Source organism: Ambystoma mexicanum, chromosome 2p (assembly GCF_040938575.1).
Source record: "Ambystoma mexicanum isolate Mex_15411 chromosome 2p, UKY_AmexF1_1, whole genome shotgun sequence".
NCBI classification, from domain to species: Eukaryota; Metazoa; Chordata; class Amphibia; order Caudata; family Ambystomatidae; genus Ambystoma; species Ambystoma mexicanum.
The window spans coordinates 1,015,872,486-1,015,889,197 of record NC_090923.1 but is presented as its reverse complement, the minus strand read 5'-3'; the positions used below and the strand labels follow the sequence as shown (position 1 = coordinate 1,015,889,197).

Here is a 16,712-nt window from a genome sequence, read left to right as displayed (position 1 = left end):
TCTTGATTGCTGTTTTTTTTACAGAATTGTGACTTATGCGAATGCCAGTCAGGTGTTTTGTAAATTTTCCAACACAATGCGCGACTTGAAAGTGGGCAATACATAGCGGTCCAGCCATTTCGCAGAACACTCACCTTCCTCAATGGTAGGTGGCCTTGATCACGTTAGTTACACCTTTCCGTCATTTATCAAATAGTTGTGACAGTTTGGCAAACCCGTAGGGCAACACTGAGGTGTGAGTGCATGAAAGCATTTTTGCTCTTAGTGCATTTTTTGTCTACGCTCCACGCGGTTTCCGCATTGCATGGTTTAAAATACATATCCCCAGCTAATGGTGACAGGATCGTGATGATTCACGTGGTGGTGATTCAACATGCACTAATAATGTTTTCTGTCACTGATTTTGGGAATCACTATGGGGAAGTTATAAAAACAGCGATAATTTAACCCCTTGTTATGTCAGAAGAATAGTGAATGGTTCTATTGTGCTCACACTAGTTCCTTTGTCCTCTTCTCTTGGTCCATAGAATGTGTTTAAACGTCTACAGTCGAGATGTTCCCCTCTTCACCATAACATAGCAGTATTTGCTTTAGCAAAGCTGATACTGGTGAGTCTCACATAGGTTAGATACAGCCTTGTGAGTTGATTTGAGGTACATTGTTAACTCGGATCTCTTTTCTCTTTTTTCTCCCCTTTTTTTGTTTCTCTGCCTCCTTTCTCCCTCCCCTCCCTTGTTTAGTGGGTTGCATATACTACAGATCTTCATTTACTTGGAAGCAACCCCGACGTCGAGATACACTTCAGCTTCTCTGACAGTCCTTACAACGTGTCGTGGATTCTGTTCAGCTATTGTGTATAGTGGGAATAGTTTTGGATCCCCTGATGAAGTTCATGTAATCTGTTTCCAAATGTATTGTGAATGAAACATGTCGGGCATACTAGCACCTTAAATGGTAGGGTGCGGTTCATTGATCAATTCAGTTGTTATAGTCACCCTAGTAGCATCTCTAAAGGGTAGACAATTACTAGACAGGTGATTAACGACATACCTCCAACAAACAAATATTAGTAGTTGTTTGGAGGAGCTACTGACCAAAGCGTTACTATACACCAGGGATTTATTTTTTGTGTTGCTCTGTTTAGATTTGTATAGGCATGAGCTTTTTTTGAGTGTATATGTGACACCTAGGCAGGTTGGTGCTGTTGTTTATCAGTTTTTTATATATTTCATTTAAACTGATTCAGAATTGGTACCGTGGTTTTGTATTTGATGTTTTAGTAAAAGTGCACTATGTTTTACACTTTTTTATAATGTTTTGATTTCATTTTAAGATATTTGCATATTGTGTTTTTTTTTCTCTTTAATAAAGTTGTATTTGGTTACATTCGTTTTTCAAAACCTAGACTCGGTCCTTATTTGGTCCATGGACCGTGAGCGGGAGAATAGGTAGAGCTTTAAGAGGAGATAGACGGTTGTTTCCTTGTTTGTCTGGTATTGTCAATAAGGCTTCAATAGGAGTGTGGAACAGGCGTCTTTAAACTACTCTGTTGGTCTCTCATTGTTATTAGTTGTACGTCAATGGATACCATGCCTAGTGAGCAGATACCCTTTTCAAGTTGGCATGTACACGCGTTCACCGGTTGTTGTTTGAAATGTGTGACTGTTTCCTCTCGTTTTGATTGTTTTTAGTGTTAGAAACCCTGACACTTTTCTAAACCGATGTCGAGATTGGCAGATCCATAATTAAAAAATCAGCCCTGATTAATGTCCTATGAAATAGGTGATAGGGACAGAAACATGTTGAGCCAATTATTGTTTTACACAAATTGGATTATTACAAATGTGTCTTCTCACGATTGTGGTGTAATGAGAGTTTCAAGATTCATGTGTTCAGAATATTTTCATTGATTATATGTATTGTGATTTTTGTATTGCTTTTTCTTCTGTGGGTTTTTAATATTTTTTGTATTATGCAAAAGATTGAAATGAAATTGTAATAAAAATGTAACTATTCATTTTATGTATATGCTTTCGGTCCATTTTTTTCAGGACATAGCAATTCTTTGTTTGTTGGGGGAATTAGACACTAGAGGGTTAGTGTGGTGTCATTAAGGCACCGTGGGTTGACATGACAAAAGACCTAGGCCACCACCCCTCTGCGGCGTAACATCGAGTGGTCCTGAGGTCATGGGCTGACCCCAAAGTGTTTATGGGGATAATATTACCCGATACCGGCAAAAGGGGTTTGCAGCTAGACATAAAGTGAGCATTCCCAGGGTGGGGGTGGTGGTGAGGGGGCCACCTGCTGCATGACTAGCCATGTTATTTAGTGCAGACACTTGTCTTTGGATATTGGACGTTCCATGTTACCTAAGCTGATTTACTGCTGGAGGTGCGTGTCAAGATGTGCTGCTAGGCTAGGAGAGGCTATGTCAGGTGACACAACAGGGCGTCATGACAAAATCAGGGACCACAGGGGCTAGTCATTTTCTTGGCGCCTCACTTCTGACTGCTCACTAACACTCCAAAGACATTGCAGCTCTGTGTGTTACAGTGGATTGTGGTACAATGCAGCTGGACATGCACCATGAGCTAGCAATTGACAATTCCAAAACATGCGCCACAACTACTTCATTACCATGCTGGCTGGTGCCATCAAAATGTGCATTTTGTATTTAAAGCCTATCATGTTTTTGGGCAATGTCACTGGCCCAGCGTGCATTAAATTGGCTGCCAATTTGCCACTAGCCCCCACAAATATTGCTTTGGGACGACAGCAATGGGGCCCCATACAAGTGCATTTCCCCACCCACACAAAGTCTCCGAAGGTAGCCCCTCCCCTACCATTTGACACGTAAGCTCCTGTCCCCCAAGTTTCGTTCGAGTTGCGTCCCTGCCTTAGCTAGGCTGCCCCAGGAGAGGGCAGGGATGGGAGAGGGACAGGAAGTCGTGTGAGGGAGGAGACAGTGCGGAAGGAGGAGACGAGGGAGGGGAGACTTTCATGAAGGGGTGGGCTGAGGGAGGGACTGAATCTCCGGTAGGGGAGGGAGAGACTGGCTCGGGGACAAAGGGGAGAGGGAGAGACAGCCGCGGGGAGCCCACGAGGTGGTGTGACATCCCGTACTTAGGGTGGACCGAAGCGAGACCGTGACAGGCGAGACCCAGGCGCGTCAGCAGGGAAGCGTGAGGCTGCAGAGATACAAGAGACAGCCCGGGAGACGCACGCGAACTGCAAGTGACAGCTCCAAATGAAGCCCTGAGACAAGAGCAGGAGAAAAGCGAGAGTCTGAGGCAGCCACCAGGGGGCATCCAAAGAAAAGTGGCAGACGAACAGAGACAGCCCGACACAAAGACTGCACCGGCAGCCCTCGCAGAGAAGTGCAGTAGCCGCGTCTGAAGAGAGGGAGACAGTCACGCCAGGACAGTGGACCTCTAAGAGCAGAAGGCGGTTGAGAGACAGTGGATCTGTGAGACAGCGGGATCCTATTCTATGCATACATATTTTATAAGGGTTTGTAAATAATCCGACGTACAGTAAACGCATAGAGGGGTCAAGGCACAAGAGAGACAGCCCCGGAACGTAGGGTGTCTCCGGTACTGCTCGCTGGTAGTCCTTCAGGGAAGAGCTCCGGCGTCCCCTCCCTTCATTATTGGGTCTCTTCAGTTGAGAAAGCCGTTATAGAGCCGACAGTCTCCTGTGTCGAGCTGCTCTGAAGTCTCCAGAACATTGACAGTTTCGGGTGTCTCGCGAGTGAACGCTCTCTGCCGAGAAGCCGGCCTCGGTAACAGACTCAGGTGCGTCGAGGCGTGACAGGCTCTTGCTGTCAGAAGTGACAGAGCTCCCGGCGCCAGGGGTCTCCGGCAGTGACAGGCCCGTCCCATGGCGGCGCTGAGCAGCCCAGAGAGCGGTGCCCACTCGCCCAGGGTGTACTTCCAGAGCCCCTCCGGGCCCCGAGCCCCCGGCGACGAGGCCGAGGAGATCCCCGTCCGGCGCCAGGGAAAGGTGACCGTCAAGTACGACCGGAAGGAGCTGCGCAAGAGGCTTAACCTGGAGGAGTGGATCCTGGAGCAGCTGACCCAGCTGTACGACTGCGAGGTGAGCGCGCACGTTCCCCCCCCCGCCCCCCTGTGCCCACCACCCCCGTGCCCCGCGTGAGCCCCGGTCCAGGGACCGGCTGGGGCGTGCATCTACCCCGGCCGGCACCATCGGAAAAGTGGCCCTCGATAACGCTTGGAATTCATAGAGTTTCCTGAGGACGGTTTGCCTTTATTTATTTAATGTGTAAAGCGCTTATCCCACCCGCGGGCATTGAGGCACTGAATACATACAACTCAAGGGGGAGTGTTTGGTAAAATGTAATGCAAATAGTGCATTTTAAAGGATATTTAGATAGTAGCACTTTCTAAAACTATTGGAGTAACTCAAACCGGCCCCCTATGGCCTAAAACACGGGACCACTTTGACCCAAAAAACTGAGACAAACTGTAATGTTGGGCCGGCAGCTCAGGCATTGCTTTGAGCCAGTCCGAGGCTGTGAACCACGCACACCAGGCAGAACGACAGGTCCACTAGGTGGGAGAGAGCCCACCTCCCCAAAAAAAAGCCCCACCGCCTATATCCGCAGGATCCACTAACAGAAGTGCCGAAACTGGTGCTCAGGTGGGAGTGAACCCCAACAATTGCCAAAACCCCTTTAACCAACAATTACCCAGTGTTGACTAGCAGAAGGGAAGTCACCGTACAAGGAGATGGGAGAGAGCGTACCCCAAAAATGCCCTAACTGCCCGTTATCCAACAGCCATTAGAGCCACGGGGTGAAAGTGTACCCTAAAAAAGAGCTTGTATCCAACAGTAACCGAATATTGGCTAGCAGAATCGCAGAAACCATAAAAGGAGAGGTGATAGCGTGCACCCCAAAAAATGCCCCACTGCCCATTATTATTATTGCAATATCTGTAACAACAGTATGATGTCTTGTAGTATTCATAATGTGTCAACAATCGCTACAATGCCTGTACCATGTAACTAAGCTATTGCAAGTAACAGCGCCTCAATGCCCCTGGGCTGCTTGCGCGCTATATAAATATAAATAAATAAATAAATAAATTATGCAACATAAGCCCAACAGTCACCAGCAGAGCCCCGTGGTGAAAGTCCACTCTAAAAATTGACCCAATCCCTTAAACCAACTTTAACTCGATTGTCTAGCAGAATGGCTGTCATCCTTCAAAGAGAGGTGACAGAGTGCACCCAAGAATTCCCCCAACACATGCCCAATGTTATGAGAATATCCCTAACAGCATGGCGGAATACGAGAGACTATTGGCGACAGCGGGTTGCAAACACTTTAATGTTATGTTAATGTTAAAGGATATTTGTACCGCGCACTATCACCACCGGAGTGGCGCTCTGGCGGCTCTGAAAAAGGGAAGGGGGGTTGAGTTGGTGGGAATAAGCTGGAAAAGTGCAAGAGAGCAGTGATGTGCTGTTGGCAGCCTTAGCCCGGTTGGTCCGTTGGCTGGGCTTGGGGTGTTTTACGGTCGGTAGTCGTTGTGTGCTGTTGTGCGAGTCTATGTGTGGTTTGGTTTGTTGTTGCAGTGTAGTGAAGTTTGTGCAGATTGCTGTGTTTTAGGCTTGTGGTTGTGTTTGGTTAGAGTTTGAGAGGTGATTGCAGAGGGGTGAAATTGTTAGTGGATTGGTTAATTGGCATGGCTGTCCTTGCAGTTATGTCTAGGTGTGATGCTTGCCATCATTCACTGTTCCATCTGAGTGCGGCACTTGCTAATCTTCAATATCCTATCTAGATGTGTGGCAGGCCAGTGATCACGATTCCATCCAAGTGTGGCGCATGCTAACATTCACAATCCTATCTAGAAGTGACGCAGGCTAAAGATAAGCATTCCATCCAAAAGTAACCCAATATCCACCTGCGGAATGCCAGTAACTGCACTGAGAGGTGAGAGAGTGCATGGATAGGTGGGACCCCCCTTATTGAGCATTACCCCATCCTGCAGGATCAGCAGGGCATACACTGCACCCTGACACACGACCTCACAGCACTGCGCTACTGTTAAAAGATGCAAGCCCAAATGCCGGCTACCTACACTCTGTACCGTGCTCTGCTACTCCCGAGGAAGGCCTGCGCCTTAAACAATTAAAAAAATGGCAGGACTAAGCGTTAAGAGGCAAGCAGCCAACACCAAACAAATGACCAGAAAACCTTGCTCAGCATTAACCCAACATCTGACAACAGAACCCCAATAACAAGCATGCTCCTCACACCCCTTATCAAACGGAAACCTGCTGCCCACCTTAAAATGCCTACTAACACCCTGGGTGGCGGGCGTGCAAGCACACATTGACTCCTCTCATCCGATTTGTTGGGCCCTCCCACTCCCCCCAACAGGACACCAGCATCCACCTATGGTGGCCAAGTACGCCAAAGCATAGCCGCCATCAGCCCAAACAGTGCCACCTGGGTATTGTAAAGAACTAACCCACCCAATGGGGTGGGTTTATGGTGTGCACCAAAATAGCCCACTGAAGGTCCCAAGACCCCTAGGAAATAGTGAACAAATCTAGTCCCCAATGGACGGGGGCGGAAAGTTAAAAACACCCCCCTCCACACCACACATATACCACGACTCTCAGCTGGCGCGCCGCTCATTGGGGGAGGACCGACACCCCCTAATCCATCAGTAAGCAGAATGCACCAGTAGTGCATTATCGGAGGTTAGGGGTGGTCGGGAGCTGGTTGACTCCTTCTTGAAGGACTAGAAGGGCCTGGTGAGTTTACCAGAGACCCCCTATCAACACCAGGCGCTACTTTTAACTCCAAGGCAACTGGGGCCATGTAAGTATATGCCCGTGACGTCACATCTGCACCGGCATTCTGGATTTCCCTGAATATGTACCTTGATCCCATTTGTAACTGTGATTTATTGTAAACTATGCAAAATAATGCAACATGATTAGCAAGCCGCCTTGTGTGCTTTTTGGAGTTCACACTGAGCCAGTCAGGCGTTGCTCAGTGACGGGTTCCCGAGCGGATCAGCCATTCACTCGCTGTGAATAATTGTAGGGACTGGATTAGAAAGCACCCCTTCATGTGTGCACTGCCACACCGGAGTGTTCTAGAATATACCGAAAAACACCACACGTGTCCAAAGCGTGATTACACCTGCTGGACAAGTTATGTGCTTGGCTCACATGCCGTGGTAATGTGCACTCTAGGTGCTTTTGTGGTAGTTTCTGGTCATTGGGTGGTGTGCAGTACACAGCAGCTGCCTGTCATACTAATGGACGACTGGCCACGGATGCACCAGAGGGGTGCTGAACCCCCACTTCTGCAAAGTAGGCCACACGTAACCAGGCAGCCAACAGCCCATCCACTGACCAGCCCACACTGCCTCGGCACTCCACAGCCCGCACTGCCTCTCCACCGGTCACGCTGCCTCTCCACTGCCTACGCTGCCTCTCCACCGGTCACGCTGCCTCTCCACAGGTCACGCTGCCTCTCCAAAGCCTGTGCTGCCTCTCCACAGGTCACGCTGCCTCTCCACATCCCACATTGCCTCTCCACAGGTCACGCTACCTCTCCACATCCCACATTGCCTCTCCACAGGTCGCGCTGCCTCTCCACAGGTCACGCTGCCTCTCCACAGGCCATGCTGCCTCTCCGCATCCCACATTGCCTCTCCACAGGCCGCGCTGCCTCTCCACAGGCCGCACTGCCTCTCCACAGGCCACGCTGCCTCTCCACAGCCCGTGCTGCCTCTCCACAGGTCATGCTGCCTCTCCACATCCCACATTGCCTCTCCACAGGTCACGCTGCCTCTCCACATCCCACATTGCCTCTCCACAGGTCTCGCTGCCTCTCCACAAGTCGCGCTGCCTCTCCACAGGCCACGCTGCCTGTCCACAGGTCACAGGCAGAGCCTGACCTGAAACCACGTTCCGGGGAAACTATTGCTCGGCTTACTGGTCCCCAAAGCTAACCTGGCCCCAGTAAATATCGATCCGTCTCAGGATATGCAGTCCCCGGCCAGATGCCACCAGAGGGAACTAGGCTGAGGGATTCGGTAGCAGTTTGCATAGTTTGCGGTTTGCTGGGTGACCTCCCCCCCCCATTGCCTGCTCTCCACCTTAACCTAACGATCCGCGGTGTTCATGCAGGGGCATAACTGTGCAGGGGCATAACTGTGCCCAGGGGTGAACTAGGAACCAAAAGAGACCCTGGAAATAATGTTCAAAGTGGCCCCACATTACACATGTTAAGCCAGCCCAACCCTTTCCCTATGAGAAAACGTGGAAGTTAAATAGATTCCCCGACAAAAGAGGCCCAGGGTGCAGAGGCAGACCGGGAAATCTCCAGCGCTGCCTCTAGGCCAGTCCAGCCCTGACTGGGCCCGTGACTCAGCAGTACCCTGCTGGCACCCAGAGGACAGCGGGAGCCTGTCAGGAAAGGTGCGACTGGCTTACTCACAGAACATGTGAGGCGCTGTTCTGTGTCACCTACTCGCCCCCGTATGCCCTTCCCTCACTCATTTTCTCACTCACTGTTCAACTCAGTCATGTTACTCATTCACCAGTTAACTCTTGTTCACCTACAAAGTCAGCCACCCTCTTCACTATCCATCGAGCCCCCCCTCGCCTACTCACACATTGCCCCCTATTACTCAAGTACTCGCGTAGCTACTCGTGTAGCTCATCCCTTGCGCGCCCCCTCTTTCACTCCCCATCACTCGTGCATGTGGTAATCCTCACTTCTGAGAGAGGCGTATTTCAAGGAGACACCCAGCCTCGTACTTTAGGTCAGTTTGTGTGATAGACCATGCATTTGTAAACTGCATTACACACGGGTTGTGTAAACGGTGCCTTGTCTGTTAAGTGTCTTTTTTGTTGTTGACAGTTATGTAAAGTGCTTGGAAAACGAAGTTTGGCGAAGGCCCCGGTGTCTGTCGCCCGTTTCGGGTACAATGTGCCACTACCCTCTCCGGTCCGGTTCGCTCCCACGGCCCATGTGTCTGGGTAGCGTGCGAATGGCCGGCCTTGTGGTACAGTTTGGATGAAAGGTCGTGTGTGTGTGTGTCTGGAAAGTCCTTGAGGCGGGCTGCAGGCCCCGCGTGCTCACATGAGGTCAGAGAGCTGCTGCGGAGCCGGTGACTGTGCGGCGCAGGCCACGTGTGGGGAGGTGGGGGGTTGCTGGGCTCCTGCACAGGCCGGGCGGGGGCGTTTCATACAGGATGTTGCTTGTCCTGCAGCTGTTATGGACATTTCTCATTGTGCTGTCAGCAAACAAGAGGCGGTGTTGGGTTTTATAGTGCGCGGATCTGAAGCCTCTTCAGTTGGGAGCAACTTCCTTCCTGCTTCCGGGGGTCTTCTTCCGCCTCTTCAAATACAGCAGTGCGCTGTGGGCTGGTGGCTTGCCCCATCCCCTCTGTGCAAAAGCATGACAACTTTAAGCTGCATCAACAGGCCTGAACCAACAAGACATGTATTCAGCTCAGGAAAGTCACGAATAATTAAGCCCCACACGACACACGCGTGCTCTGTTTCAGTCTCCTGGAAAGTTGAAGGGCGCTTTCTTCCCGACCCCTTGCCCCCATTTCTCTTTCGTGTTGGCCCGAGGGAGGTTGGGAACCCCAAACTGCTTCTCGCAGCATCCTGTGACATTCCAGAGCCTGGCCTAAACCAACATGGCGCATGGGTGCGCCAGAAGATTCTGGCTCTCTACGGGGGAGGCTGAACACGCGCCGTCTATGGGGTTTAGTCGTCTAGTTTGAAAAGTTAGTGAGACCCTCCTCTGCCCCCTCTCTTCACCTCCTAAACATAGTGTGTGCGAGCTGCCGTGACACCCTACTCCTATCCCAATTCATACTGAAGCAAGTAAGTGCACTTCTATCTCCGGAAACGTGGGGCTGAATCTGGCGACACCTGGGCACAACCTTGCAAAATGGCTTCCTAACAAGACCCCAGAAAGAGAAGGGCCCCAACGTTGTTCATACCTGTCTTTATTGAAGAAATGTTATATCGACAAGAAATATAAGCATACAGTGGTCAAGGCAAGTGAACAGGTGCCTCGCAGTAAATTTGTTATCAATAGACAATGAGTAATTATGGGTGTAGGGCATAAGCACAGCTGGCAAGTTGCCCTGTGTCCTACTCTAACAACCCGAACCAGTCCTGATTTTTCCCATTGCCTGAAGTAAGCCCCTACAATGGGAAAAAGAAACGACAAGTCCCAGCATGCATTGGAAGAACAACAGACTGGCTCGACGTGGCAGGCATGACGGGGCAACTTGGCAGCTGTGTACCGGTGAAGAGCACAACATGAGCCGGCAGACAATGGAACAGAGAGGAGTAGCTAACGAGAGATGACACAACCAACTCACACGCAAGACAACACACCCCGACACCGGTTTCTCCCGGTTCTGAACCTATCCTATAACTCAATCCTCCCTAAAACACCCCACCCTCTTTTGTGCAGAGCCACGTCAGCACCTGGAGACCACCCCAGTGGTGGTAACAGTGTGCGGTATAAGTCAACATAACAGATGATGACAAATGTACAAACAGCGTAAAGGAGAGGGTTCACGTGGGAGGCAAGAATGGGCCGGATTAGTGTGGCGGACCCTACTAACCATAAGAGATGGACTTTGAGGGCCGAAGTGACTGCATTCATGTTGGTGGTGGGGAGGAGTGCGGGGGGGTTGAGAGTATGCAATGGGTGTTCATGGGACGGGGAGATTGAGGAGGGAAGTAGAGCGAAGGGAGTGAGGTGAAGAGTGGCGGGAGATGGAAGCAGCCAGGTAAGGGGTGGTGGGGAAGGGTGAGTGCATGAAAAGATTTGCAGACATGCAGCAAGAATTTTGGGGACGGTTGTGCATAGACAGCCGAAAAGCATATAATATAGTTGGAGACGGTGAGTCATGACAGGACGAAGTGTGCAATTGGAAAAGTTGGGAATTTTGTCGAGTGGGGCAAAGGGGTAAAGAGGTAGGCACACGGGAGGATAGCTCAGGGGCAACGCACTCATCTTGGAAGCAAGACGATGCAGAGCACAAAGGTTCGATCCCCAGGTCCGCGCTTAGAAACCTCTGGGTATTAAGTGCGTTATAAATGACCCATTACAATTACACAAGAGGAGACATGGAGCCATCCACATGTTTCGGTCACGGCCAGATGCTGCCCCCACCTCCATGCTGGCGGTCTCTTCATGCACAGCCACACTCTTTTCAAGTTCCTCCTAGTCTACAAAGCTGCAATGGTCTTGCTCCTAAGCATCTGTCTGATTGTAGCTCGTTCCCGCCGATCTTCCTCTGTGCTCAACCTCACCGTCCCATGCCCTCTGTGTGCCTCCTCTTGCTTCCGCTTTTCCCCCCTACTCGCCTCGCTCCACTGGAACGCGCTGCCCATAAAAATCAAAGCCAACCAAACGGTGGATCTCTCCAAAGCTCGGCTTAGACTTCACTTAGTTGCTGAAGAGGGAGAGCCCCTGCTCTTTCCTCCATCCTCCCTACTTGACCCCACCGCAGCCTCCAGTGATGCTTAATAATGTAATTGTGTACAGTTAATTAGTGCTCCTCTTTAGTTTGAAGCTCTTACCCCCTTAGGTTAATGTTACTTTTGTAAATCACCTGTATTCGTATATATATATATACATTTTGCTTCAGTTTGTTTTGGTTTGTCCCTGGTATATGTCTTAATTGTTTACACCATCATAATCTGTCTCACTACTTCTTCTCATCTGTATGCTATTGTAGAGGCACCCTTAAAGAGAATGCCTTCACCATCTGTAAATGTGTTATTGCAAGTCATTTCTGATCGAAATTGACATCCCTGTTATTCAAATATATACGAAATACAATACAAATACCTCCAGCAAACCTAAAGGCAGCAGCTCCAACCGCATCATGGACCTTTGCCTTGGTCGGCACCCTTAGATGTACGCAAACCACAGCCCCCATACTAAGAAGGTAGTGGGGAACAGCTGTCAACATGTTCCTACTCAAAAGTTGCTCCCCTCTATTGGAGAGCTGCTAAGAACTACCCCCTCTAGCTGTTGACTTGGTGATTTGAAGCAGCTTCGAGGGTAACATGCAAGAGAGCCCCTGTTCCTGTCATGCCAGAAGGGCATTTTAAGCAGAGCTCTTCACACCACTTCAAGTTGTTGCGGCCGTGGGACAGAAGAGGTTGATTTAGGGATATTTCTGGTTGTTTTTTTATATATTTCGTAGCCGGTGTCATTGTATTCCCACTGTCCCACTGGTAAAAGCTAAAACCGCAGCATTAATAATGGTGGAGGATAGAACACCAGGATTAAAGGACTTAAGGAAGAGGAAAGAGGTGAAGAAGGGAGAGAGTGTTGAATGAAAGAAAGTGTGAGGGGGAAAAGAGAAGGAACAGTGGGGTAAGTAAAGAAGGAAGAGTAAGGGGAAAGAGAAGGATAAAAGGGGAAAAGGAGAGTGAGGGGGGAAGAGAGTGAAAACTTGCATGAGGAGCAAAGGAATAGTAAGGAGAAAAGAGAAGGGAGACAAAGGGGGGAGCAAAGAAGGAAGAGTGAGGGGAAGGTAAGAGAGTGGGGGAAGAAAAGAGGGAAGGGTGAGGGGAAAAGAGAAGGAAGAGAGTGGGGAAAGGGAAGGAGGGAGAGGGGAAATGAAGGGTGAGGGGAAAAGAGAAGAAAAAGTGGGGAAAGGGAAGAAGGAAGCGTGAAGGTAACAGGTAAGCAAGAGGGTGGGGGAAGGAAAGACGGAAGAGTGAGTTCAAAAGAGAAGAAGGGTAAAGGGAAGAAGGAACAGTGAAGAGAAACAAGAAGGCAAAGAATGGAGAAGGAAATAAGGAAGAGAGGGTAATAGGGGAAGAAAGAGTGAGGGGGAGAAGGGAAGGAGTGGGAAAGGAAAGGAGGAGGAGTGACGGGAAAAGAGGAGGAAGAGAGTGGGGCAAGGGAAGAAGGATGAGTGAGGGGAAAAGGGAAGAAACAAAGTGGCAGGAGGAAAGAAGGAAGAGTGAGGGAAAAGAGAAGAAAGAAAGTGGGGGAAAGGAAAGAAGGAAGAGTGGGGCAAAGAGAAGCAAGAGAATGGTAAGGAACGAAGGCAGAGGTGAAAAGTGAAGCATGTGGGGAAATGGAAGAAGGAAGAGTGAGGGGAAAAGAGAAGAGTGGGGAGGAAATAAGGAAGGGTAAGGGTAAAAGAGAAGACAGTGGGGAAATGGGAGAAGGAAGAGTGTGCGGGGGAAAGAGAAGGAAGAGAGCGGGGAAGGAAAGAAAGGAGAGTGAGGGAACAGAGAAGGAAGAGAGTGGGACGGAAGGAACCAAGGAAGGGTGCAGGGAAAAGAGAAGGGAGAGAGTGGGGCAAAGGAGGAGTGAGTTCAAAAGAGAAAAGAGTGGGGAAAAGAGAAGGGAGGAGAGGTTAATGGAAAGAAGGATGTGTGAGAAAGTTTAGGAAGAGAGAGGCAAGGAAAGAAGGAAGAGGGTGGGGTAAGGGGAGAAGGAAGGGTGAGGGGATAAGAGAAGAGAAGGGAGAGAGTGGAGGAAGGAACGAAACAAGCGAGGAGAACTGTAAGAGGGCAAGGAGGGCTTGAATAAGGGAGTAAGCCACAAAGTCACCAAGGCAGGAAACGAGAGAGTGGGGGGGGGCGGGGAAAGAACATGGAAAGAAGAAAGTAGAAGGGTGAAGGAGATTGACAAGGATGCGATTCTTCTCATCCCAGCCTTTGCTGAGATCACATCCTGCTGTGAGATTCTCCCCGAAACCTCCCCCCACCCCTTGCCTCCTCCTGTCCCAACTCTTTCCCAGCCAGCCCTCCCCCGCCCCCACCCCCCTCCCTGCATGATGTGTAGGAATGAGGAGGCAGCCCCGGGGAATAACGAAAGACCCATCCTGGCTGCCAACCAGGCCTATAGGCGGGCCCTCCCTCCCTCTTCCTCTGAAGGATATGTCATCATGCTTCGGGCCTCGTGGCGCCCCCGCCCTTCCCGCTTACCACACATCCCATCCCAAAGCCAGCCCCGAAAATGACAGGGCTCGGAGGTGCGGGAACACTGGGCGATTAGGGTTAAAGATGCGCGAGGCCGCGGCCTCAACAGAATAGCACCGGAAGAAGAAACGCCGCGTGCAGCTCTTGCAGCGCACGTGTGTCGGGAAATGGTGGCGCAAAGCAGGGGTAAAGCTCGAGACCGTGCTCAGTCTGCGAGCCTAAAGTAAGCACGGAACGTGCCCTGGCACACACTTGGGGGGGAAACATTTTACCGCCAAAACAAGGGGAACGCTCGAGACCATTCAGAATCTGCTGATAAGAGCAGGTGGTAAGGAAGCGGCATAGTGGGTGGGGTACGGCAGAGAAACACGGGAACCGCGGTACCGAGTAGGAAGGGGTGGTAAATCTGGAGACCTTGCACGGGTAGACAAGGCAACGGACACAGTGGGTGGCTACGAAGTTGGGGTGATGGCGCTTTCCACCCAATTTCGAAGAGTTTATGCAACACGTGCACACAGTAAATGCAAAAGAACATGGAATCCTGATGACATTAGAGGTTAAAATGCGGACCAGTGCCCTCTTTCGACGCGCCCACCCACTGCCCCACAGTGCATTGGGTGATGACGCTGATCACTGTAGCGCTCAACACCTGAGTGCACTATAGAAAGGTGATGTTATTTTTGTTATCGTCTTGTTTTTGCGTCGTACCGTTATTGAAGGTCTCAGGAGTGTCCCTGAGCATTCAGCTGAGCCCTAGGAGTCTATGTGGCAACTGGGATGGGCCCGCGCACCTGTGCACTGTACACCACCAGATTTCGCTTTCAACTTTTTCTAGAAAATGTCTCGGATTTTCCAAAGGGATTAGGAAAACTACTGCTTTTGGGCATGGTTCAAAGTCACAGATCACTGGTGCAGTTATCGGCTAGGAGGGTGAGGGTTAGGGAGGGAAGTCTCTCAGTGACCCCAGTGGAGGCGTTCTCAGGAGCTTCAGGGTTAGTGGGGGAAGTCTCTCCGTGAACCCAGTGGTGGAGTTCTTAGTTTCTAGCATAGTCGCTCCTTAGACTCAGGGGTACAATTCTCAGTAGCCTGATGGGCAGACACTACTTGTCCTCAGTGGTGGAGTTCTCAGTTAAGAGCTTGAGGGTTAGTGATGTGCGTCACTCCATGACCTCAGTGGTGGAGCTCTCTGTTAGGAGCCTGAGAGCTTCTGAGGGCAGCCATTGCTTGACCTCTTGGGTGGAGTTCTCACTTAAGAGCAGGAGAGTTTTTGAGGACACTCGCACCTTGATCTCAGTGATGGAGTTCTCAATTAGGAGCCTGAGTGTCTTTGAGGACAGTGACACCGTGGCCTTGGTGGTGGAGTTCTCTGTCAGGTGCATGAGGGATTGGAGTGGAGTACATCCTTGACCTCAGTGGTGAAATTCTCACTTAGGAGCCAGAGGGTCCTGGATGAGATCCAGGACTGGAGATCAGTGGTGGAGTTTTTGGTTATCAGCCTAAGGTTTTGTGAGGACAGTCGCTCCTTGAACAAGCCACTCCTGGAGATCGGTGGTGGATTTCTTGGTGAAGAGCCTTGGGGGGGAAGTGAGCAGAGTCGCGTCTCCAGTTCTTTGCTGGAGATCTTGGTGAGGAGCCTCAGGGGTTAATGAGTGCAGCTGCTCCTCCAGCTCACTAATGGCATTCTCGCTTAGAGGCGTGGGTGTCGAGGGAGCCACCTGTTGACTTAATTGGAGTTCTCTGTAAGGAGCCTGAGTGTTGGGGAGCTGCCTCCTTGATTTATTTGGTGGAGTTCTCTGTAAGGCACCTTGGTGTTGGGGAGCTTCCTCTTGACTTAATTGGTGGAGTTCTCTGTAAGGCACCTGGGTGTTGGGGGAGACGCCTCTTGACTCAATTGGTGGAGTTCTGTTTAAGGAGAGTGGGTGTTGGGGGCTTTGCCTCTTGACCTAATTGGTGGAGTTCTCTGTAAGGAGCCTGACTGTTGGGGAGCCGCCTCTTGACTTAATTGGTGGAGTTCTCTGTAAGGAGACTGTGTGTTGGGGGAGCAGCCTCTTGACTTAATTACTGGAGTTCTCTGTAAGGAGCCTGACTGTTGGGGAGCCGTCTCTTGACTTCATTGGTGGAGTTCTCTGTAAGGAGACTGGGTGTTGGGGGAGCAGCCTCTTGACTTAATTGCTGGAGTTCTTTGTAAGGAGCCTGACTGTTGGGGAGCCGCCTCTTGACTTAATTGGTGGAGTTCTCTGTAAGGAGACTGTGTGTTGGGGGAGCAGCCTCTTGACTTAATTGGTGGAGTTCTCTGTAAGGAGACTGTGTGTTGGGGGAGCAGCCTCTTGACTTAATTGCTGGAGTTCTCTGTAAGGAGACTGGGTGTTGGGGGAGCCGCCTCTTGACTTAATTGGTGGAGTTCTCTGTAAGGAGACTGTGTGTTGGGGGAGCAGCCTCTTGACTTAATTGGTGGAGTTCTCTGTAAGGAGACTGTGTGTTGGGGGAGCAGCCTCTTGACTTAATTGCTGGAGTTCTCTGTAAGGAGACTGGGTGTTGGGGGAGCAGCCTCTTGACTTAATTGGTGGAGTTCTCTGTAAGGAGACTGTGTGTTGGGGGAGCAGCCTCTTGACTTAATTGCTGGAGTTCTCTGTAAGGAGACTGGGTGTTGGGGGAGCAGCCTCTTGACTTAATTGGTGGAGTTCTCTGTAAGGAGACTGTGTGTTGGGGGAGCAGCCTCTTGACTTAATTGG

General features: G+C 50.4%; 1 protein-coding gene across 1 annotated transcript in view; it reads left to right on the top strand.

The window, feature by feature from the left end:
• The first annotated feature begins 3,032 nt into the window (after nt 1-3,032).
• The window catches only part of PPP1R14B (protein phosphatase 1 regulatory inhibitor subunit 14B), an 82,826-nt gene continuing 69,146 nt past the window's right edge, over nt 3,033-16,712 (top strand). Inside the window, exon 1 of the mRNA XM_069644863.1 lies at nt 3,033-4,098. Coding sequence (XP_069500964.1) covers nt 3,883-4,098 — 216 coding nt within the window. The 5' untranslated portion in view covers nt 3,033-3,882. The remainder of the gene's footprint in view (nt 4,099-16,712) is intronic.